General features: G+C 43.4%; 2 protein-coding genes across 2 annotated transcripts; both read left to right on the top strand.

Moving 5' to 3' along the window:
• Positions 1 to 276: 276 nt before the first annotated feature.
• LOC115399366 (transmembrane protein 26-like) lies at positions 277 to 9,631 on the top strand. Its single transcript, XM_030106687.1, has 5 exons — positions 277 to 467; positions 3,060 to 3,156; positions 4,535 to 4,773; positions 7,665 to 7,744; positions 9,333 to 9,631. Exons 1-5 carry the CDS (start codon positions 277 to 279, stop codon positions 9,629 to 9,631), a joined length of 906 nt encoding a protein of 301 aa, XP_029962547.1.
• A 3,242-nt stretch (positions 9,632 to 12,873) lies between these two features.
• perp (p53 apoptosis effector related to pmp22) lies at positions 12,874 to 21,615 on the top strand. The gene is made up of 3 exons (XM_030107192.1): positions 12,874 to 13,265; positions 18,157 to 18,294; positions 19,741 to 21,615. The coding sequence occupies exons 1-3, from the start codon at positions 13,061 to 13,063 to the stop codon at positions 19,950 to 19,952; spliced, it is 555 nt and encodes a 184-aa protein (XP_029963052.1). The 5' UTR covers positions 12,874 to 13,060; the 3' UTR covers positions 19,953 to 21,615.
• Positions 21,616 to 22,760: the final 1,145 nt, after the last annotated feature.

Genomic DNA, 22,760 nt, shown 5'->3' with positions numbered 1-22,760 from the left:
TTTTTGCTTGCAACGGCAGATAATGTGTGTATTTCATGCAGTTTCCAGGAAACATATCCTTAATTCCATTTAATTGCTTTGTAGTTGCTGCTCCATTATATGTCCTCCTGTCAGGATCAGGAGTAAAAGGCTGGATGTGGCTTTATCTATGGGCGGAGCTTAAAGTTGAGGGACTTAACAAGCTATTAAAATGCCCACATCCAGCTGCTTGTCTCTCAGAGGAAGCAGCTCATCTCTGGGATCTGGATCTTGAGGAGTACAGGCGCTGGCACAGTCATGTGTCTCGTTAACTTTGTGTGTGCGATCATCACCAGAGCGTTTTTCATCCTGGTGGCTCTCACCGGGGTCTGGAGGGTGACATGGGTGAAGCAGGACCCCAAATACTGGTTCCTGACTTTCCTCTTCCTGCCTCTTATTGCTGAAATGATAATAACACTGAAGAATCGAAAGGGAAAGGGTTACAAATGGTAAGACGCGCGCATCCACACATCCACACATCCACACATCCACACCCTGTTAATAGGTTGTCCTTGGAGGTGTGTTTGGTTCATTAATGCCCTCAACCACTTTTTGCTGTGTTAGACTAATTACTGCTGTCTCGTTGCACAAATCTCTTGTTTTTTATATTTTAGGGATGGAAATCGATTTAAATATTTAATCATGATTATTCGCATAATTGTCCATAGTTGACTTTCTATTAATCCATTTATCTACTCTAAATGTACATTAAAGGGAAATTTTTCAGGTTCTTAATCCTCTTCGAAAACATGGGAGCAGACAAATATGCTTGTTTTAGGTAATTTTGAGTTTCTTGTTGCCACAATCCAGAACAATATCAAACACCTTTCAGAATAATCTCAAACATTCTGCAGGCTCCAAAAATAGGGTGGAAGGGCAGTTTGACCTGAATGGAGCATCATTTGGTATAATCTGACTATGTAGTCTCCAACCAACTACATTTCCAGTTTTCCAAACATTTTTCAACACAAACTGAGCTCATGCTTCACAATAACAGACTCTTGAACCAGCAAGTCCTGTTGGTCAGCAATAGAAGAGAATTACCTGGAGCCTTCATAAAAGAAAAGAATGGCACAGCCTCCGTTTTTCCTCTCTGCTCCTCATCCAACCTGTTGTCATCACAGACATCAGAAACAGAGAGCTGCATGCTGCTATGTGGCGGCCATCTTGTGGAGGGGCCACTCGCTGCCACACTCTACATATTATGCCTGATTTTGACTTTTCAAAACTGCTTCTCCTTCTTCTTCTTTTGATTTGGCGGAACACAAATAGCTTTAAGGCGCATACCGCCACCTACTGTACAGGAATGTGCAATGTCACATCCCGTACCCCTCAGCACAGACATCATATATGTAGACGCCTAGTTGCATATCCACGTGCCTGTGTGGCGGCCATCTTGGAGGTTGGGTCAGAGAAGCAGCAGTGCATGAAAGTGGTTGGAGGTAGAGGTAGGGGATTTTCCTTCATCTTAAAGCTGAATTATCGGCTGAATTTTCGACAGAATTCCACACGATTTGATTTGTTAAAAACAGCCCACGTGTAGCTATATGCTTGGATATTATAGAAACAAAAGCCAATACAATGTAGATGGAAAAGACGCTGGAATTTTTATCCCTCTTATAGATGTTCTAATTAAACCAGAAAATGTGGACTCACTTTTCAGTGGTAAAGTGTAATAATATGGAAAGAGCTGGTTGTTAGATTGTGAAAAAACCAGACAGGACAGATTGAATCCTTTCACTTTGCCTCCAGGTTCTTCACATAAAACACAGCTCACTTTACTTTATTAAACATGTTACTGCTGCTTGTAACTGTTTACTGCTGAAATAACTAAACTGAGACCCTATTTTGGCTGAAATACTTTACATACATGAATTGCTCAGTCCTGCTGCTCATGTTTTGTAATAAACCATGAAACTTATTGATCTTAAAGCTGACATGAAGTCATCACGTTATTCATTGTGATACATTTTGAGATTTCAAATATTTAATTTTCTCTGTTTTAGTTTTTTCTTTTTCTGGGGTGGGGGGTTAAAGTTGTAAAAATTGCAGCTTTTATTTTTCCCCAAAGTGGCTGACTTCAGTGGATGCTAAACCTGGCCAAAAGAAGATGATGCTGGACATGCTGAGAAGAAGAGTGGGGGAAGATCTGACTAAATCTGGATGAGAGACGCTGATGCTGGACATCATGGCCAGAATAAGACATCATCAATAAACGAGCAGTTTATGGTTATAGTATTTTGTAGTAGTTTGTAGATATGCAGCTGATTTTAATGAGGCAGATGTTGCGTCTGAGGCTTGCCTGCTTATAGTATTTATCATGTTGAAACTATATATGAATAATAATAATATAATATAATAATTAATATGGAAATCGTAATATTGTGATAATTAAAAGATAATATTGCAATAATAACTATAATAGTGATTATAAATTAAAATATGTCAGTGAAATATAATGATGACCAGAATCATACAAGCATAATATCAATAACAATCACATACAATATAAAACCTTAAACCAATTCTCCCAATAAGAACCCCAATCACCTTGAACAGTTTATGGCATTTTGCTCTATTTATGTCTGTGTGTCCTCCATGTCTGGTGTTTAAAATAAAGTGGAATGTAACTTGAGAACTGATCGATGTATGATCACTTTTATGGTGAAACATATTCCTCGGTGTGCTGTGGAAGTGAAGACCCTGCAAGATGGCCACCCAAACCAAAAGTCAGGGATTATTTTGAGGCAGACAAATTGATATTAAAGTCCCCAAACTCAGAGACTCCTCGCTACCTAAAAAAACAAAGAACAGCAAAGTATTCCAGTTTTACAAACTGTGTGTAATAAATGATTCCTGGAACTGGATCAGTTGAAGATGAGAAACTTGTTCCTTTGTGGAGCATGTGTTTCATCATCTCAGCCTGACCTGCAGAGATCTTCATTAATCAGTACTGGAAGGAGACTAAAGGCTTATAAATTATAAGTACAAATTATAATGCTCACAATCATTCTGATAAAGTGTTGTTGGCTATTTTTCAGGTTTTCTCCTGCTATCTTCCTGTTCCTCATCAGTATCATCCCCTCCATCTGGATTCTGGAGCTCCACCACCAGAAAGAGAAATTCAGTGAACAAGAGGTACTGCAGACCAGAAACACAGAAGAAAAGCTGACTCAGCATGTAGCTGCTCAAAACAACTGTCTTGCTCTCCAAATATCTCTGATATGACAAACCCTTAAGTACAATACAATAGAAATTATAGATAATTCTGATTTAAATCAAACTTCGGATTAACTTTTTTGTATTATAAGTTGCAATATTTAAACGGCAAAACCTCCCTGTGATATTTAACTTATATCAGTAAAATTCATGTGTTTTTAGTGCAAAAGACTTGACTTATGGGAGAGTGCGCATGGACTGGCGGCTTTGAATAAGTCCAAGGGAAACCTGACACACGAGAGTTACCTGGAGGTAAGTGAGACACTTTCCATTTTCGTGGAAATTAATTTCATGAGTGCCAGGGAGTGATACCACCTGACTATGGGCAGAATGAGTCCATGGGAAAGCTGCAGTCCCAGAACATAAGAGAGTCTTCCCTCACAGGTCTCCAGCTGGTTCAGAACGCTGCTGCATGAATTCTAACTGAAACGAGTTAGAGAGAACACATAACTCCTGAATTCACTCCACTGTATTAATCAAATTAAACCAAATAAAACCAATCTTTATTTACTGGACCTGATGCCCATGACTTTAGTTCTCACAGAGAGTTGGCGACTTGAAAGCTTCATCAAAAATCAGTGCCTGTTAAAAGGTTTATGGTGGAGAAGGAAAACCGGAGGTTGTCTTTATTCTCTGAGACAAGTTGAGAGAAATGGGAAGTCCGGGCCTGTTTAATGGCTGTATTCTAAATTTTGAGTTGTTGACGTAAGATTTCAAAGTGTCCAGTCAACTTGGATTTCCTCCAGCTCCTTTCAGCACTCCTGTATTTTTTTTTCAATTGGTTAATTCTATTGATTTTTTTCTCCACTGGGGTTTGGATTGTCCTTTGACTGTTTTAGTTAAAAGTGGAGCTACTGAGGCCAGGGTGAAATTCAGTTTACTGTTAAAATCATCGATTAAAATCACACGGTGCAGGTAGAATCACAGGAGGAGCGATCTGTAAAACCTGCAGCCACTTCAGAAGCTAGGTCACATCTCCTCACTGTTCGAGATTCTTTCATTTGTTTATAAAATCTTTGAATGGGCTGGCCCCGCCCTACCTCTCTGAGCTGCTTCACCTGCACACTCCTGCTCTGTGCCTCAGGTCAGCTGATCAGCTGCTGGTGGAGGTATCAAGGTCCATTGATTTAAGGATTGTTCAATTGTACTGATCAGAGAAACCTCATAGAGCTACATTGAAATTTATTTCGAGTATTTCCATCCCAATAAACAGATTATTATGGATAACATAACATCGGAAAAAAAACACTCTGGATGTTAACATGTTATTGTAGCAGCCAGTGCTTCAAAAAATAAGACTATGTGTGGACTCTCTGTCTTTCTTCCGGACATTGACCAGGTTTTGTCATCAGTCTGTTCCAAAGACTGGATCCTGGCTCTTCATCAGATCCTCCTCATCCTCCTCATCGTGGGAAAGTGGCTCCTCCCGCTGGGAGGCGGCCTCACCAAGGACGAGCTCTCCCAACTGCTTCTGATTTTTGTGGGCACGGCTGCGGACATCCTCGAGTTTACCAGTGAGACGCTGTCAGATGTGCAGTGAGTGTCACATTTTTCCTACACACATTCCTGACGCATAGCAAACCATTAAATCCAACTCTGGAAGTTGAGTTTATTTAAGTTTTGTTCCCATTTATTATCAAATAGTCAGTAAAATATAAAATCAGATCAGTCATGTTTTCCTTTTCCCAGTGAAAAAAAGCCCTGTTCAATATTTCTGCAAGTGATCAAAAATAATCATAGAAGATATAAATAAACTTTAAACTAAAGTGTGACTAAAATGGCTATCGATTTTCCCAGCATGTCCAGTGCTTTTGCAAACCTCTGACTTACAGTGATTTAAAAAGGACTGAAAATCATTTGACTGAAACTTTATAGAACTTACTTGCATAACCCCGGTTCTCTGAGTAGCAGGAATGAGTGTCTCACATTGGGAACACCTACAGCGCGACCTTACCAGAAGCTCCTATTGCATTTTGCCAGCCATCATTGGCTGGAGTCAAACGCGTCAGTGTCAGGGAGGGTGGAGACCCTATCCCTATAAATAGTCCTGACACTGCGCTTCCTGTTATTCTGAAGACACACACCTCTTCTCAAGACAAAAGAAAAGGGCCCATGAAGTCGTCAGACCTCTGGTAGAATGTGCACGCAGACCCTCTGGAGGTTGCAGTCCCTTGGCACTATAAGCCAAACCAAAAGCCCCAACAATCCAATGAGAAAGCCGTCAAGACCGGCCTCCCCAAGACACAAAAAGCTGGTCACCTTTTGGACAGCTTTTCGTCCTGTCTACATGGATCCTTAAGTCATAGCATGGACATAGCATGGACATAGCATATGTATGTAGCCACATCTGCTCATCTGAGGAGAATGGCAGCAGGTTGAAGGACGCGAGGACAATCGGGTAACATGATCCCAACACCTTGGGCACGAATGCTGGGTTAGACTGCAAAGTCACTTTTGCATTCCTTGAGGAGAACTTTGTACACACTTAGTGTACTGACAGAGCCTGAATCTCATCCACTCTTTAAGCTGACGTAAGACACGCAAGTATGTCTTCAAGACTACAACTTTCAAATCTAGGTGTTCCAGGGGTTCAGAAGGAGTGTCAGACAGGGCATCAAGCACCAAGGGAAGGTCCCAGGATGGTGCTAGTGATTTGCACACCGTTAGCTTACGCCGTGCCCCCCTTATAAAGTCACAGACCAAAGGGTGGTGACCTATTGTCTTCCCCTCATAGCCAATATGACAACCAGAAATTGCTGCCAAATAAACTTTTATGGTAGAGAAAGCTTTTCCTTTATCCACCATGTCTTGTAAGAAAGACAAGATCCCAGTTGCAGAACACTGGAAGGGCTCTTGTTTGTGAGTCTGAATGCCATTTCTCAAAAATTGACAATTTTCTCCCATGAAGGGCTCTCATTGAAGGAGCCCTGGCATTCTGAATGATCTCAATCACACTCAGAAGAAGACCCACAGTCCTCAGATTTAACCAGTCATGGGCCAAGCCAGTGTTGTTTTCGTTAACGATGACCAGAGTTGGGGTCCGTTACTCAAAAAGTAAAGAGTTACCTGTTACTCGTTACTTTTGAAAAAAGTAGTGCCTTACACTACTTGATTACTCCATGAATGAAAGAAAGAAGTTACACTACTCGTTACTGCATAGTGCTCCGCGAAGCTGTGCTCTGGTATATCCTTCCGCTGAGCACTGCGCATGCGCAGGTCTGTGTGTATCAAAACATTATTTTAACTGATTGAAAAGAAAACACGTCTTTTAAAATGTTTTATAACCATTCGGATTTACTTCACGTGCTAATACGCTGTCCCCTGGACCACTGGAAGGAGTATTTTGTCCACTTTCGTCAGTCCGGCTCTGATATTGACTTCCAGCTAAGCTTCGAGCTAAGCTAACTACGATGCTAACAGCTGAACCAGCCACTGGACCAGAGACACAAAAAAGGTATTTATGAGCTTGTCTAACTTTGTCAATGATAGGGAAAGGGCGTTGGTCCCTAATCTTCAGAGTATTCCTTTAAAAGGGGCATTTACAGTAGGAGGGAGTGCAGTGTTGTCAGTGGGCAACAAATTTATATAAGGCAACCAATTTTACTTTGACGGTTCCATCAGCCCTGACCCGGAAGAGATAGCGAGTAGCTGCTCGTATGGCCACCGTTCCATCTACTGGTGGTAATAAAAAGAACTCCGCTTAAATAATAATATTTTGGTTGCTCTATTTGCAGTCATTGTAAAATTAACGATCGTAGCGTTTCATTTGTAACGCTAGTTTAACTACCAATCTAGAAGGAGTAGTGCCGTTACACTGCTCGTTCCGATCTAAAGTAATTTAACTACTTGTAATGTTCGTTACTTGTCGTTACATACCCAACTCTGACGATGACGACAACGAAAATATTTCGTCAACGCCCCTTTTTTCCGTGACTAAAACGAGACGTGATGAGCTAAAAATATCTCTTTAAAGACGGAAATGTGACGAAACGTATCTGTTGTTTTCGTTAACGAGACGAGACGAGACAAAAATGTTAGTATTTTGACTTTCAAAATATATTAAAACAAATGCGATTCTCCCAGCTTGTTCGCGCAGATCGGTTGCTTTACTCTGAAAATATCAGCAATTCACGAGCTGCTTCCTGTTTGACAACGCCTGCACTGCATGCACCGGCCACTAGAGAGTGTGAAAGCAACTTTCGCCAGGGCTCAGCGGGAGGAAAAGTTCGGAACTTCTGCTCATAGCGAAGCGCAGTGTCAGGAGGGAGATGGTCTCCACCCTCTCTGACACTGACATGCTTGACTCCAGCCAGTGATGGCTGGCAGAATGCAACAGGAGCTTCTGATGAGGTCCCGCTGTCGGCGTTCCCAATGTGAGACACGAAACAAATGCTATGAAAGAGAACTGTGTGCGGTGTGTGTTTCAGAGAATTCATCCCTGAGCTGGTCTACACCATCTTAGCAGTGTGGACCTGGAGCATGCTGCAGTTTCCTCTACATCTGTCCGGTCAGTGTGTGTTTATGTGTGGTTCTTGTTAACATGTGGAGTCAGCTGGTTCACACCGCTTCCTGAGTGGGACGGCAGCATTAGTCCAAGCCAGTGCTCTGAGTAAACAGAGAGAAGTCGATGCTGACTGGTTGAAATCACTCGTCAAATTATTAACCCGAAAGACAGAGCTTCAAATAGACCACACTGAAGCACAGAAAGCTTCCTGCTTTCAGGTTGGTACTCCTAAAAGCTTAAATCAGTGTTTTACTCACACAATTTATGTAAATATTAGATAATTGATAATATAATAGCTCAGGAAATACACGATCGGAAATGAAAGTTAAACCAAAAGTCTCCAGTTCTCTACTTAGCTGATCAGAAAAAGCCTTTTATCAGTTGTGGCCTAACCAAAATGTGTTTTTTTTTCCCTGAAATGTACAAAGCAGACTCATTGAACTCTGACTTTTACAAAAGAAAGATTAACAAAAATTTGTTGTGGGAACAGATAAAACCACTAATGATCATGAGTTTTATAGCACAGCCTCATGATTTATAAATTAATCGTAATGAAGACACTGTTTGTATCGCGGTGCATTTAAAGCACTCAGCTGAATGAAGTTGCAGTGGACAGTTTTGGTGAGTGGGTGTGTCTTTTGGAGTGTGAGAGGAGCTTTAAATGGCCTGTAAAGACAATTGTTGTACAGCTGCAGTATGTTTATGCTACCTTAATTTGCAATACAAGTCAATTTACCCACACTCTTAACTTCAACTGACCACAAATACATCTAAACATATTAAGAAAAAAATATTTTAAAGGAATACTCCGAAGATTTTGGACCCACGCCCTATCCCAATCATTTACAGAGTGAGATAAGCTCATAAATACCTTTATTGTGTCCGTTCCTCCAGCTGCGGGCTCCCAGCTGTTAGCATCGTTATTAGCTTAGCTCAACTGCCGGAGGTGAAGAGGAGACAGAGCCAGACTGACGAAAGTGGACAAAATACTCTTCCAGTGGTCCAGGGGACGGCGTATTAGCACGTGAAGTAAATCCGAATGGTTATAAAACATTTTAAAAGACATGTTTTCCTTTTCAATCCATTTAAAATAACGTTTTGATACACACAGACCACATGCGCATTGCTCCATGGAAAGATATACCGGCGCACAGCGGCTGAGTCTATGCTTCTACTGCTGTGTGCTGGTATATCGTTCCCCGGAGCAATGCGCATGTGGTCTGTGTGTATCAAAACGTTATTTTAACGGATTGAAAAGGAAAAAAACACCTTTTAAAATGTTTTATAACCATTCGGATTTACTTCACGTGCTAGTACGCCGTCCCCTGGACCACTGGAAGGAGTATTTTGTCCATTTTCGTCAGTCCGGCTCTGTTTCCTTTTCACCTCCCGCAGTTGAGCTAAGCTAACTACGATGCTAACAGCTGGGAGCCCGCGGCTGGACGAACGGACACAATAAAGGTATTTATGAGCTTATCTCACTCTGTAAATGATCGGGATAGGGTATGCATCCAAAATCTTCGGAGTATTCCTTTAAAAGTAAATATTAATTTTCTTTTTTTTTTTTTTTTTTATGACATTTTTGTACCAGTGGTAAACTCCAAGCCGGACAGTGAGAAGGAGGACGAGGACAGTCCGGAGGTCTCTCTGTGGGCCAAACACAGTACGGACATATGGAGCGTCGTGGAGGCCTTGTTCATCCAGAACGGACCTTTTCTAGTCGTCAGGCTCACCGTCATGATCTACTTCAAACTCTTCGGCCAGATGCTGGTTTTCTTTGCCATCAAGAACTTCCTGGTGGTCATACTGAGCTTATACAGACTGATTATTGTTTGCTACAACTTCAGACAGTCCCGTCGCGTCGCTGGGAGAGACAGCCAAGTTCCCTGAGCTGCCCGAGTCGAGTCCATTAGAGACACAACTCCGAGAATTCATGCTTGTCTTGTGTTTTTTGTTAGTTTCCTGCATTAACCCATGTTCATACTCTGTAGCGGAGCCAGAGTGTTGGCAAGGGGGCGGTCGCCCCAGGGCCCACAAGGTCATAGGGCCCCGTTTCATGTGATGTGTTCACATTTACTCGTACATAAATTATTATGATAAAATGTGCAGTGTGTGCCAGAAGGTATACGGATATGATTGTGGGCTCTAATTTGCCAATTCTTACATTATGCATCAGAGCTGTAAGCCAGCCCTGATTGGCTGTGCGGCATGAGCGAGTTTTTTCTTTTGCACTTGATCTGAACTATTCGGAGGGAAGTTAAACAGTATGCTAAACACTATGCTAGCGGCTAGCGGTGCTACCCAAAACCTAACATCGGAGCCACTGGTGAGTCAGTGAAACCTTCAAAATATTATCTTCATCAGAATGCTGTGGTCTTAAACACCTGCCTATTTGAATGTACCTTGTGTTGCTCTCAACTACAAGAGACCGCCGAGTCTAATTTTTTTTTCTAATATACGTGAATGCCAAAAGATATAGATAGCTGTGTCTGTATCTATCTGAATAGATTGTGTAATTTTAGACCAGCTGTGTTCATTTTACATTTAGGCTGTATCAAAGATGGTACAGATTTAGCCCGTTATCTGAGATTTCAGCACCATGGACAGCGAACGCTCTGAGATTGACACCTGTGACGGCCAGCGCCCACATACCGCGGAACGGCTGCGCTGCCCTGCGCCGCGCAGGTCGCAGCCCTCACGCAGCACTGGCTGCTTTCTGAGGCATGTAGGTTTGCTTGGCTCAATTAAAATGAGCATTAGTGTGTTGTTTGACGGTAGGATGAGGTATTGTTTGAATGGTAAAATTACTATCATAAGGGCCCGTCAAGAATGTTCCGCCCCCTCTGTACTGAGACCCACGCTCCGCCTCTGTTCGTACTGCATCTATGCCCTTGCCCTCTTGCGTTGCAGCTCTTCTGTGTTTTCTGTGGCTTTGCTCCTGAGAACTTGGAATGCTTCGTTGCTTTCCCCTTTTGAAAACTAAATGAGTTTCTTCACCAACTACAGCACTGAAGACTCTACATCCCCCTACCCACATGTAACACAGATTTACAGCTGAATGGATGCAGGAAAAGAAAAAGAAGGAAACACTTTCTTTTGGTTTTCTTCTCACAGTTTATTGCACTGTGTGGAATCGATTGGGTGTGAATAATTAATGATGGTGGGAGTGTAAATCTGCTAGAGATCGTTTTCTTCCACTTGCAAAGAGACTAAAGTGACTGGATTCACAGTCCGCACTCGACTGCAAAGTGTCCAAATTAACATGAAGTTATACCTCACTTTATAAAAGTCTCAGCATCTCTTGTTTTCTGTTTGAATGAAAATTGTTGTTTTTACCTGTCATCATTTACTCCTTTATGTGCTTTTATTGACACAGTATCACATTTTGTCATAAGATATTTTCACACTGGATTGTGTAACAGCATTAAAACATCAATAAAACAAAATGAATTGCTAAATGTAATATAAAATGTAAATATATTGTCAACAACATAAATTTTCATTCTGTTCATCCGTCTCAAAGGATTTCTGTGTTACAAGGTAGTTCAGTATTAAGAAACACAATTAATATGTTTTTTACTTACACACACTTACACACACACACACACACACACACACACACACACACACACACACACACACAAAATATTATGCAAGAGGTTTTAATGAGACTGACTGATCTATAAGGCAATAAGTCTTTATTGGTTTCACCACAAACTACCTATTTGTTTTTTTTATTCATTCAAACAGTGAAAAGAGATGAATTCTCTGTATTCTGGGGCATTATGTAATATCAGTGTATTCTGTATCACTGTTAATACACATAAATACAGATTTAAACTGATCTTTATTTGTGTGTGTTTGCTGTATTCCTGAACGGTGTAATAAACTGTCTGACCACAAAACTCAGCAAGTAGAAGTGCAGTCTGCATCATTTCCACACAGTCAGTGAATGGTGTGCTGTCTCCCCTCTGTGGACATCAGAGTTAAAGCACGGTGGTGAGGACAGATGTCCTCTGAGGAGGTTTCTCAACACTGAGTCAGTGATAGACTGGTCATGCACATTTAGTTTGAGACATTGCATCAGAGTCTGGTTTATCTTTTTATGGGTAGAAAGATTTTCATCTCTTGAGTGAAAATCCTCTCAGCTGCAGGCAAAATGTCATCAGTCACTTTGTTACTGTCGACTGTGTGGATACACGACATTTGCATGTGGCTTTATCAAGAGTGTGAAAGTCCTCAGCTTCAACATGAGTGTGATGATACGGAGAGCAGCCTCAAAAAAACAAAACAAGAAAGTCAATGTCCACAAAAGAATGTGAACACTTGATATCACTCCTTTCACAAGGGCGACCATTGCTCCTCACATCCTCTCCTCAACCCGCTGACTGTAATTTCCTCTTCCCTCGAGGAAATTCTTTATTCCCATCCGTCCTCCTTTACCTTCTCTTTTTCCCCTCCTACTTCTAAAGAAACATCCAAAGGTTTGAGTTCGGATTTTAAAAGTAGAAAAACAGACAATGTGGTGTAAATTATACAAAAGAATGAATGATAATATTGTTGATGAAAGTACATCCATCCATCAGGCGTAACCTAAGGTGCTGGAGCTGATCTCAGCTGACAACAGGAAGAACTACTTGACCTGGAGGAAATCCGCACAACGACAAAAGACATGCAAACTCCACGCAGTCAACCTGGTGGACTTGATCTGAAGACCCTTCAATGTGAGGTAACAGTCCAAACCACTACATCACTATGCACGTCCTCAAAAAGCGAAATGACTGTACTTAATTTCACTCAAGTATTCGACATCCGGCTGCTTGTGCAGTTTAGAATACGCTGTGCTGCCACCTTGTGGTTATTCCCGATCCTGCATTTTTAGCCTCGCTCCTGCGCTTTCCCCCCCTCTGCCCTCTCCAACCTGTTGTAATGTCAAACATTAAAACTACACATTTTGCTCTGAAGTATTTCATTTCGGGGGCGCGGGCCGCGGGGACGCGGCCGGTCGGGCGGATTCCTCTGTGCGTAATATGACACAGCGAGAGGGGCCGGGCCGGATTCGGCTTTCACAGCCAAACAAGCCCAACCCTTCAGGTCCTGAGACCAGGTTGACGGCTGCATTTCAGTCTCGGGTGGGGCTGAGGCGTTTATCTGGTCGGCGCACCTCCCCGGGCGGACAGTCTGCCTCCTTCTCTCTCTCTCGCTGCGTAAAAGACGCACAGGACTCCAGCCGCGCCGCCGCACGGACTACAACTCCCTTTGCCCGCTGCCCGTCCTTCTCCTCCGTACCCGGCTCCGCACCCCCTCTGCCCGTCGGTCATGTTTCGCTGCGGGATCGCCTACCCCCGGTGCAGGTGGATCATCCCCCTGCTGCTGCTCTTCGCCATCATTTTCGACATCATCGCCATCGCCGCTCAGTCGGGATGGGTCGAGGACGAGGACGCCAAGTCCCACTACGCCAGCATGTGGGACCAGTGCCGCGGCAGGAACGACCACTGGGACTGCAAGTCGCTCATGGAGCACCGTAAGTGTACGATTACACCGCATCCGCGCTGTTACAGCGTAGAAACAGCAACGCTTCGAGCGAACGGCGGTCAGAAACACTGGCCGGTTCGGAGCGTCGCGTCTCCCTGCTGTGGTCGTTTCAAAATCCACACATGTTAACTTGAGAGTATCGACCTCTGACGACCACAAACTCCAGAGGAGGAGGAGGGGGGAGAGGGGGGAGGCCTGCAACACCCAGCCAGGCGGAGTGAACTTTGCTCTCCACTACAATTAACTCTTCGTTTATCGAGCAGATGTGGTCAGAGCGGATCGTAAAGCTTTCCCTCTGCATTATCCTGACGGCTCCTCTCTGCTCAGTGTATTTTTCTTTCTCAAGTTTTTCCGTAATGTCTGAAAAAGCAAAGCCTTCAACCTAATTGTTCCCAACAAGGCAAAATAAACAAATAACTTATGAAGTGGAAAGGAGGAAACCCAGTTCAAAGACCGGATGTGACACACTGTGGAGAAACCTGACTGACCTCCTGCTCTCCCCTCTGAGTTTTATCTTCAACTAAATAATCTCAACATGTTCAGAGAGCTGATCACATCAATCCCAGACTGCTAGTCCATCATAGAGCAAACACCCACACACACACACACACTCACACACAGGGAGAACATGCTTCACTGAGCTTCACTAGCATTATTAAGGGAGTGTTACACAGAATTATATTAACTTTACGAATAATTGCAGATCCTTCGATCTCAGATTTAAATAGTATAAAGATTGTTGGTACATGGATAAACGAGGCCTTCAGAGGATCCCCGGTTCCAGTCCGGGTTTGGTGCAGAGTTTGCATGATCTTCCTGCGCGTACATGACTTTCCAGAAAGACATGTCAGGGTCATTGTTGAGGGAGTGGTTGACTTTTCTCTCCCGCACCCCAAATTGGATTCAACAAAATAAAAGACAGATAAACGGAAAGATATTTGTGAAAGTTTATTTAAACTTTTTATGCAACAAATCACCTCCAGTAGGTGATTTTAAACATTCAACTAACTGGAAAATGTTTTAATCTGAATTTTAATGTAACGCAGTGTTTCTTATGTTAAAGTGTTTCCAAATGGTGGAAACAGGAATACATAGAAGTACACTGACTCTCTGTTTTTTCGCCGTTACATTGTTTTATTGCAGCCATTTAAACCTAATGCTCCTCAACACCGACTCCACTTTTACTGCAGCCATCACTTCCACTGCGGCTTGCAAATTAAACGTCTGAGCTCCATGGGTTCATTAAAGCAGCGGGGGTCATTAAAGTAGGAGAGTTTTCTTAAGAGCAGTGAGCTTTTTGAGAGAAAGCCTCCGTTCTGGTACAGCCAGTTCGCGCTGTTGAGGCACGTCTGACTGGAGACGCTGGAGGGGGAACCGTGAAACAAAACACCGCAGGCACATTTTAAATATTTAGAAAAGCTTTCGACCTACATTTTGCACCAGCGTTAGAAACAGGAGACGAATTAACTCTGGTTTAGTTGTTTCAGTTGGTGAGTTATTCTGTCTATAGGGGACATTCTGTTGGCTTTACGTCGCTCCACGCCCCCCGTCACCAACAAGGACAGCATTGTTGCTCTTATCAGGGCCTGTGCCGATTTATCTAACTCGGCTAATGGCGCCGAGATCCTCCAGACGTGAGCGAGTTCCCGCAGACGGGCTGAAAGCAGCATGCGGCCTTCGTCTTTTCAGTCCTTGGCCTGATTTTCACACAAACATTAACAACGTTGCTGTCCTTCCATCCAGCAAATGAGCTCCAGGAGCTCAGCTCAGTGCAACTTTAATGGTGAAGCTGTTGCATGAGTTTGTTAGTTGTTTATTTCAGTTGATCCCAGCACGTTTTCTTGTGTTTCGAGCCTTTCCATGTTTAAATATAAAGGCAGACACTGATTCGCCTAAATATCTCCTCTGGCCGAAGCGGTTAAACAACAGAGGAGCGCGGCTGCCAGAGGACTTCTGGCTGAACGTGGGAGACATTTTTTTGCCCCGCGGTTCTGCTGGCCTAAATACTTGCGAGGATGTTCTGAGAGCCGAGGAAACAAACGGCACACACACACACACACGCACACACACAGCAGCGCAGATGGTGTGTTTGCGCGGATGTACATAGCTGGCCGTGGACCAGACGCGCTCACGTTGTTACAGGCCGCTCCCCTTTTATAGCCGATTCTCAGGAACAGGAACAGACACGTTTCCGTGTTTTTGGCATCGGAGTGTCGCCGGGCAGGAACGAATCAAAAAACCAGAAACGGGCAGAGATGAAATGATTGGTGACGAGGATCACCGGGTGTTGGGCATCATGGCGGCAACCTGAGCTCTGAAAGAAGACAGATTCTTTATTCTGGGAAGAAAAGACAGATGACAGAGTGCTGCAGTGATTTATAATGATGAACAGGCCACAAAGACTGGATTTAAAAAATAAAAAAGCTTAGTACTCATCAGCCTCACCAAGAAAGAAATGAAGAGCCAGCGGGTTAATCATTAAAAGACAACAGCAGAGAAAACAAAGGTTTCTGCCTTTTATGCGGTCCATCCTGCTTCTACAGGGTGAATTTCCAGAGAAGCTTCAAGGTTCAGTGTGACTTTATTGCCATTCTTAGGAAGCTGTAGCCACTGGTGCAGTTTGGAATTAAACCCGAGGCGGTTCAGGCACGTTTTCCTGGAAACACTCGTGTTTTTTACAAGGAAAAAAAGATATATATACGCTTTGTTTTTTAAACAGAATTGATAAAATACAGTTGCAGGTTTATATCTACAGAATTCCTCGGAATGAACAAATCTCTTTTCTTCCATTGTGCCTTCTTTGCACACCTTCAGCCCAGAGATTAAAACTCTGCTCCAGACTGCTGCGCTTTCCAAAGCGACGCTTCAGACTCAGGAGCCGCAGAGCCGCCGGCCGAGCAAAGCGTCCCGTTAAAATCCTTTCAGGGAAAGCGCAGGGTGTCGAGTAGATCCCCGCCGCCTGCGTCAAAGCCCCTCCTGAAGAGGTTTGACGAATATTATCCTTGACTGGAGGACCAGATCTGAAGGTTCAGACGAAAACTTCTCCCAGACGAGACTTTGTCATGAGAGAAAGTCGGCTCGTCGGATTTCAGAGGGACCTCTTCCCGTGCGGCTGTAATTGGGTGTATACACTGTACGTAAAGGTGTAAAAGCAGTGTGATATCATAGGTTTTGAAAACAGATGTTGAACAGCTGGATGGCTTTAAGCAAGAGTGACGGTGACAGGCAGCTCCAGAGATTACGAAGACACACACACCCAGATATTTTCACATTCCTCATTAAACCAGATCCACCAAGAAACAGACATAAACACTGAAGAAAGAAGACATGATGAAACAGCAGGAAACTGCTGAACTATGATTAAAAAAAATAGAACCTGAAGGAAATGAACACATGACTTCTTTCTTTCTTTGTTGTAGCTATAGATTTACATCTAAAATAACAAAGTGTGTTCAAGCATGATCATGAAATAAAGCCAAAAGCCCACAGATGCCAGTCTAGTTTTTTTTTAGTTGTTCAACACAAATATAATTCATTTTTCACCATTATATGATATGTAATGGTAAAAAATAAGAGTTATCCTCAGCTTCATGACTATTTTTGTCAGAGCAACTTGTTGATATTCAAGTTTTGTTTGAATAAGCGTCACATTTCTGCACTGAAAGCTCACTTCTCAAAGTTTTTTTTTAAATATTTTTATATCTGTTTTATTCTGCGCCAAACAGCAGTGCCTGATTTTTTTTGTGTGTGTGAATTTTTCTACTCAATTCAGAATTTCAGTAATGTGCAAAAACAAAATAATGTCACTTTTATGGATGTTTTTAAAAGTTAATGTTGCTGTATTTGTAATATATAAAAGAAAGAAATTAAACTTAAGTATTTAAAGTAAAGTATATAAATAAAGTATAGAAATTTCTTCCTTTCCATAGGAGTGCTTTTCCATTCTAGAGAAGTTTGTTATTAGTCTGAGTCGGTTCGTGCTGACATGACTTCGTATTGCTCACCGGCGAAGGTTGAACCGGTCGGACTCGTCTGATGGGCTCATGCAGGAGAAACGCCTCCAGCGGAGGCGACGCTGTGAATAATTCAGGGTGTGGACGGATCCCCAGAACTGGGTGCAGCAGTGTGTAGTAACCCCACACAAAGGCCACGACTACTGTTTGGAGGGGGGGAAAAAAAAGATCCTTTTACATGAAGAACCTCCAGCTGTTCACAGTGCTTCATCAGAGCAAAGTTAACTAAATGAAAGATTCACTTCATACAACTTCCTACGTTATCCTGAAATCAGAATGCACTCATGGGTGGAGATACAGTTTTGGATCTGTCCTCATCTTTAAACGTGTGGCAGAGCTGCACCGGGCTGAAATGTCGCTCTGGGTGTGGCGGGCGTGTCGTCATTCACTGTCTCTCTCTCCTGAACCCGTTCTCCAACCTCACCAAGCTCGTAGCAGTCAAAAGTTGACTTTTCAATGACGTTTTTTTCAAAACCGCTGCAGTGAGTAATCACAGAATCATCACATTGCACGATGAATCTGACTTTTATTTCCAGAAGCAGAGCTTATCAGAGCTGCACATCTGTGTTTAGCGGAAGACGACTCAGCCACATCTGTTTCACAACACATTCAGGTTTAGATTAAACTCTATGTGTGATGATGGGAGGTTCGTTTTTACAAATGAAATAAAAATTTCAACATATTCATCCAACTTCAAACTGTCCTCTAAACAGTATTACCTACAAATAGAAAATATCACCATTAAAAAAAAAACAAAGATAACTTGAGTGAACTTTTTGAGTAAAGCTGAAAAATGCGTAACTTTCTCGTGGCGTTCTGATTGTTCTGGTTTTTTTTATTTCCGATCTGTTTTTTGTCGCACCGCAGCTTGGGCGCAGGCGGTCGCTGCCCTGATGATCATCGGCCTGCTCGTCCTCATCGTCGCCTTCATCGTCTCCATTCTGGCCATGTGCTCCGTCAACATCCCCCTGCTGCTGTTCACCGCCGCTCTGCTGATCGTTGTCGGTAAGACGAGCACTCGGAAGCAGAAAAAAAAAAAAAAAAGAAAAAAGTGGATTAGGTGGTTTAAATCTGCTTGGATTTACTGGGAGTTTGTTAGAAAATTAAATTTTTCTACACAAACAGAAACACTCGGCTATAAACAACAATAACTGATAACACACTGCCTCCGGCATGTGTGTGTGTGTGTGTGTGTGTGATCTTCCACCTTCGGACAACATGTTTATGCTTGCAAATGTAACTGGGAGCCGCCTTTCCTCAAGTCAAAACCCTGAACCTTCGCTGTGCAGTGACTGGCTGAACGCACGATAAAATATGATTTTACACGCAACTTTGGCGCAGTTTTTACAGTTTCCAGCTGAGTCTCCAGTGTTTTCTGCGCACAGCTCTCACCGGAGCGAGGCTCTCCTGAACAAAAGGACGTTTTACAGGATCAGTGAGTCGTAAATGAACAGAGTTCCTGCTCCAGAGTCATTTCAATGCAAATTTCTGAAGCGCTTCAAGCCAAACTCGCATGCTTTTCCCACAGAAGAGGGGGAATTTGGAACTGCTTAAAATAAATATATAATCTCGCTTTAAATACGCTCCTCCTGATACATTTTTATCAGTAGTTCATTTCTTTTTTGTGCGTAAATTCTCAAAAAGCTTTCCTCCGGTATCAGGACGTGTTGGAAGAGAGAAAACAAAAGTAACACAAATGTTCTACAGCAGCATGGCGGGAGTAGATGCCAGAAAATATTCCAGCTGAAGCTTTAGGGGGGGATGGGTGTGAGTGGGAGTGATGAAATGTAAAAACACCACCGAGAGAGCCGAGGTGAAGACAGGAGGGAGAGGAGGGAAAACAGAAAGTGAGCTGGATGGTTTCTCCTCCTGAGCGCCGTCGCTGTGGCAAAAAAGTTTGTTTACTGGACTGACTCATACACACACACACACACACACACAGCCGTTCCCTGCCAGTCTGTAGGTGAAACGAGTGGAGAGGATTCTGCTTTACATGTGTCACAGGATTTTTTTATTTTTTTTGTCTGGTTGAAGTACTGAGAAGGTGTCTCACATGACTCATGGATCAGTCTGAAATCCTGCTCAGAAATTTCTGATTTCATCTGCTGTTACAACATCCGCCTGTTCCGACTATGTCTCACCTGCACGGCAGCTTCTGAACATAATATGAATTCAATAATGAACTTTCATAGAGGCGTTGTACGCGCGCCTGTTGCAGGCTTGTTGTTGAGCCGAGTGGACAAAACGTAGAACGGTTCCTGGAGAAGTCACTCAATCCAGAAAACAAAGGCTCAGTATTACTCACCTCCAGCTCCGGCCCGCAGATCTTCATGGGCGGATGTCAGTCTGACGCCCTTCTGTGAAGATATTTTCCGCACCCTGCCGTCAGCTGCCTGCGTGAATCATTCAGGTTCCGGGGTCGTTCTCTAACCCGCCGGTTTGTCCCTGCAGTGGTGGTCCAGGTCATCGCCCTCATCATCTACCCCGTCAAATTCAACGAGCTGATCTTCGAGGGCAACTACTACTACACCTGGGCCTACGGCTTCGGCTGGGGCGCCACCATCATCTGCATCGGCTGCGCCATCCTCTTCTGCTGCCTGCCCCGCTACGAGGAGGAGCTGCGCGGCGAGGGCAAGGTCAAATACATCTACACCTCGTCCTAGAGACGGAGCGCCTGCCGGCCTCCGCCCAGTGATCGCCATTCCCCACGCGGAACATTTTCACACTGTACCATCTCACCAAAGAGCAGTCTGATGTGGTTGAGCGCCACCAGTGAGTGATTCCTACAGGAAGTGGACGGTGACTGGAGGTGTAGCGTAGAAACCTCTCTCCCACATTTAAATCAACATCTCAACACATCTGTTTCTCCTTTTCTTTCTTTTTTTTTTTCCATGATGTTTATTCACTGAAAACATAAAACATATCCCTCAGTCTGTACTTTTTAAACTACAATTCTCAGAGCGACATCACCCCAAGTGCACTTAACTGGAACGGAGGTTCGTTCGGCGTGAGGCGCAGCTTTTAGCCCGATTCGCGGCGGATCGTCAGAAATCTCGCTCGACGTTCAATCCTCCGGGCGCGACATTCTGGCAGGGGATGCAGAATGAATCGCTTGTTTTCATTGTGTGTGCTATGATTACTTTTTCCTCAGTACTACTGTGCGTGTGTGTGAGTTCGAATGTGTGTGTGTGTGTGTTTGTCTGCATGAGGTTAGAAGGAAGCGAACGCCTGAGTGGAGCCAATAGAAATGTCCGCGTAGTTTAGCCAAGTCCGTCTGAAGCTTTCTGTCTCCGGCACGTTGTATTTACCAAAGGGAGCGAGCCGTGGGGGTTTCCTCTGCTGTCTGTCGCTGTGTGTCGTGAACGCTGTGGACAATAACGTAACTCATCTTTCGACGTGAGGTTTTCATGGTTGGTATAAATACTTTGACTTCAGACTGGAAGCAAAATTCTCGTGAATTTCCACAGTCTTACGACTTCTTTCCACAACCTCCTGAGCTTTGCATTCCCTTATTCCAATTTCATAAACTTGTTTCAGCTGAAAACAGTAATGATATTGTAGAGAAGGTCCAAACTCTTTAGAGCTGCCTTGCTTAATAAAGATGTCAAATTTTTAGGTTCAAAGGGAACATTTTAAACGCAGAACAGTATTCTGGGTTTCTCGTGTCTCGTTGCCTCCAAGTCTGTGTAATTAGATTTTTTTTGTTATTCCTTCATCCAAAGACGACCAAACTTGTATTTTGTAAAGGCCTTCATAAGCTCCCATGGTGTCGGTCTGCCGTGTTTTATGAGACACCGAGAGAGACCGAGGTGTACAATCATCTGGTATTACTGTGTGTGAAACTCGTGCCTTAGCTTCTTCCCCCGGCCGCCGGGTCGTTGAATCCGGCTCGACGGGTTCCGCCGACTCGCGCCGACTCTGTTCGCGTCACCAGACTCAAGCCCCGACCCGCTGGAAGGATGGAAGACGCTGTGTGTGTAAGTGAATGAAAAACGAAATGCAATAAGATGAATTGTGGCCCGAGTCCCACAAACCCAACTTCTGCTTTTCTACCCTCAAACTGGAGTCTTTTGAGTTTGTTTTATGCAGAAAGTTGCTGCCAAAAATAAAGAAAAATAATAACTGGAGCCTTGTAGAAATTTGAACTAATGCTGGCCGAGCGTCTCTTTTCTAAACCAGCGTTTTAAAGCATTATTAGTCCCTGTCTGGAGATTGGGAATGTCTCACTGGAAATCACCCCGCTGGTTTCTCTGCTGTAGTATGAATTATTTTTGGTAGTTTGTGTATTTTTAAGCGAATAAAGATTTTCATTTTTTGAAGTGGTGACACTTGCTTGAGTGTTTGATTTCGGCCGCGTTCACGTTTTGGAAGCAGGACGACTTGTGTGTTAGTCCGTTAAACACTACACGACCAATACAGAACAAAACCAAAACTCATGTTCTGCCTAAAGGTCGGAGTTGTCTTGGGGTTTAGTAAAATTAAAGTAATTAGAGTTAAAACCTTGCAAAATAAGTCACTAATCAAAATTCCTGCACTTGAGAGCAATGTATAGATTTTAAAATCTCTTTGATTTTGCTTCTTCAACTTTGTTCTTTTGTGTATTAATGCTTTTTTTTCTCCCCCCAAATGTTTTAAGACTCATTAAACTTTAACATGCAAATTGAGTCAGGTCATTAAAGTATTGTTCACAGCAGTGCACTTTGGAGTCAGTTGCACTCTGCATGCGCGGCGTCCGCCCCTGTGAGTCGTCACCGCAGACAAACACCTCAGAGGGCCTCATGCATTAGTCACTGATGAGGAGAGGCACACCTGCACGGGGCCCCGCCCCGCCCCGCCCCGGGACCGGCCTGACGGCGTCAGGACTTTGCTCTTGCAAGTCCTGGCAGCTCTGGTTTCTGTGTGAAAAGGGTGGGGAGAGAAGGGAGAGAAGGGAGAGGAGGAGGTATGTGCAGGGTGGAGGAGGGAGGGAGGGAGGGAGCTGACAACAGGGTGAGAGGGGACGACAAACGGCAACGGGAAAGGGAATCTGAGGACGCCTGAAGCAGCCAGGGAAAGGAAAAAGCAAACAGTTTGAAGTGTTTATTGTGAAATCTTTACATGTCAAACTGGATTTCTTTTTTTATATACATATATAATAAAATGGTACTGAATAATTGAATTAGAATATACATGAAGGACAACTGAAGAATAGGTTAAACCATGTTGTATTAAGCTCACTGACAGCAGAACACTGCTTTGTTTGCAGTTTGCGTTCAGCTTGTGTTTTCTCCTAATCGCCACTAGAGGTCGGGCTCGATCAGTATTTTCTCTTCTTCTCTGTCTTTTCCCTTTTTATTCAACCCTCTGGTTTCTCTGTCCAGGTTAGCCTGAACTTTGCATTTATTATTTTTTTTAATTTTTTTTAGTTGTTAGGGGTTGCCACCCTCTTTATAAAAAAAAAAGAGACAAATGAATGAGGATTCAAACCTTTC

Source organism: Salarias fasciatus, chromosome 13 (assembly GCF_902148845.1).
Source record: "Salarias fasciatus chromosome 13, fSalaFa1.1, whole genome shotgun sequence".
Classification (NCBI taxonomy): domain Eukaryota; kingdom Metazoa; phylum Chordata; class Actinopteri; order Blenniiformes; family Blenniidae; genus Salarias; species Salarias fasciatus.
The sequence above is the reverse complement of the archived record's forward strand: the minus strand, read 5'-3'. Positions and strand labels throughout refer to the sequence as shown.

Bases quoted from the DNA above. Each gene is read 5' to 3' on its own strand.
- LOC115399366 (XM_030106687.1), top strand. From the start codon at position 277: ATGTGTCTCGTTAACTTTGTGTGTGCGATCATCACCAGAGCGTTTTTC. The intron at 4,774-7,664 runs GTGAGTGTCACA...TGTGTGTTTCAG, and splicing joins GAGACGCTGTCAGATGTGCA to AGAATTCATCCCTGAGCTGG. The intron at 7,745-9,332 runs GTCAGTGTGTGT...TTTTTGTACCAG, and splicing joins GTTTCCTCTACATCTGTCCG to TGGTAAACTCCAAGCCGGAC.
- perp (XM_030107192.1), top strand. From the start codon at position 13,061: ATGTTTCGCTGCGGGATCGCCTACCCCCGGTGCAGGTGGATCATCCCC. The intron at 13,266-18,156 runs GTAAGTGTACGA...GTCGCACCGCAG, and splicing joins CAAGTCGCTCATGGAGCACC to CTTGGGCGCAGGCGGTCGCT. The intron at 18,295-19,740 runs GTAAGACGAGCA...TTGTCCCTGCAG, and splicing joins CGCTCTGCTGATCGTTGTCG to TGGTGGTCCAGGTCATCGCC.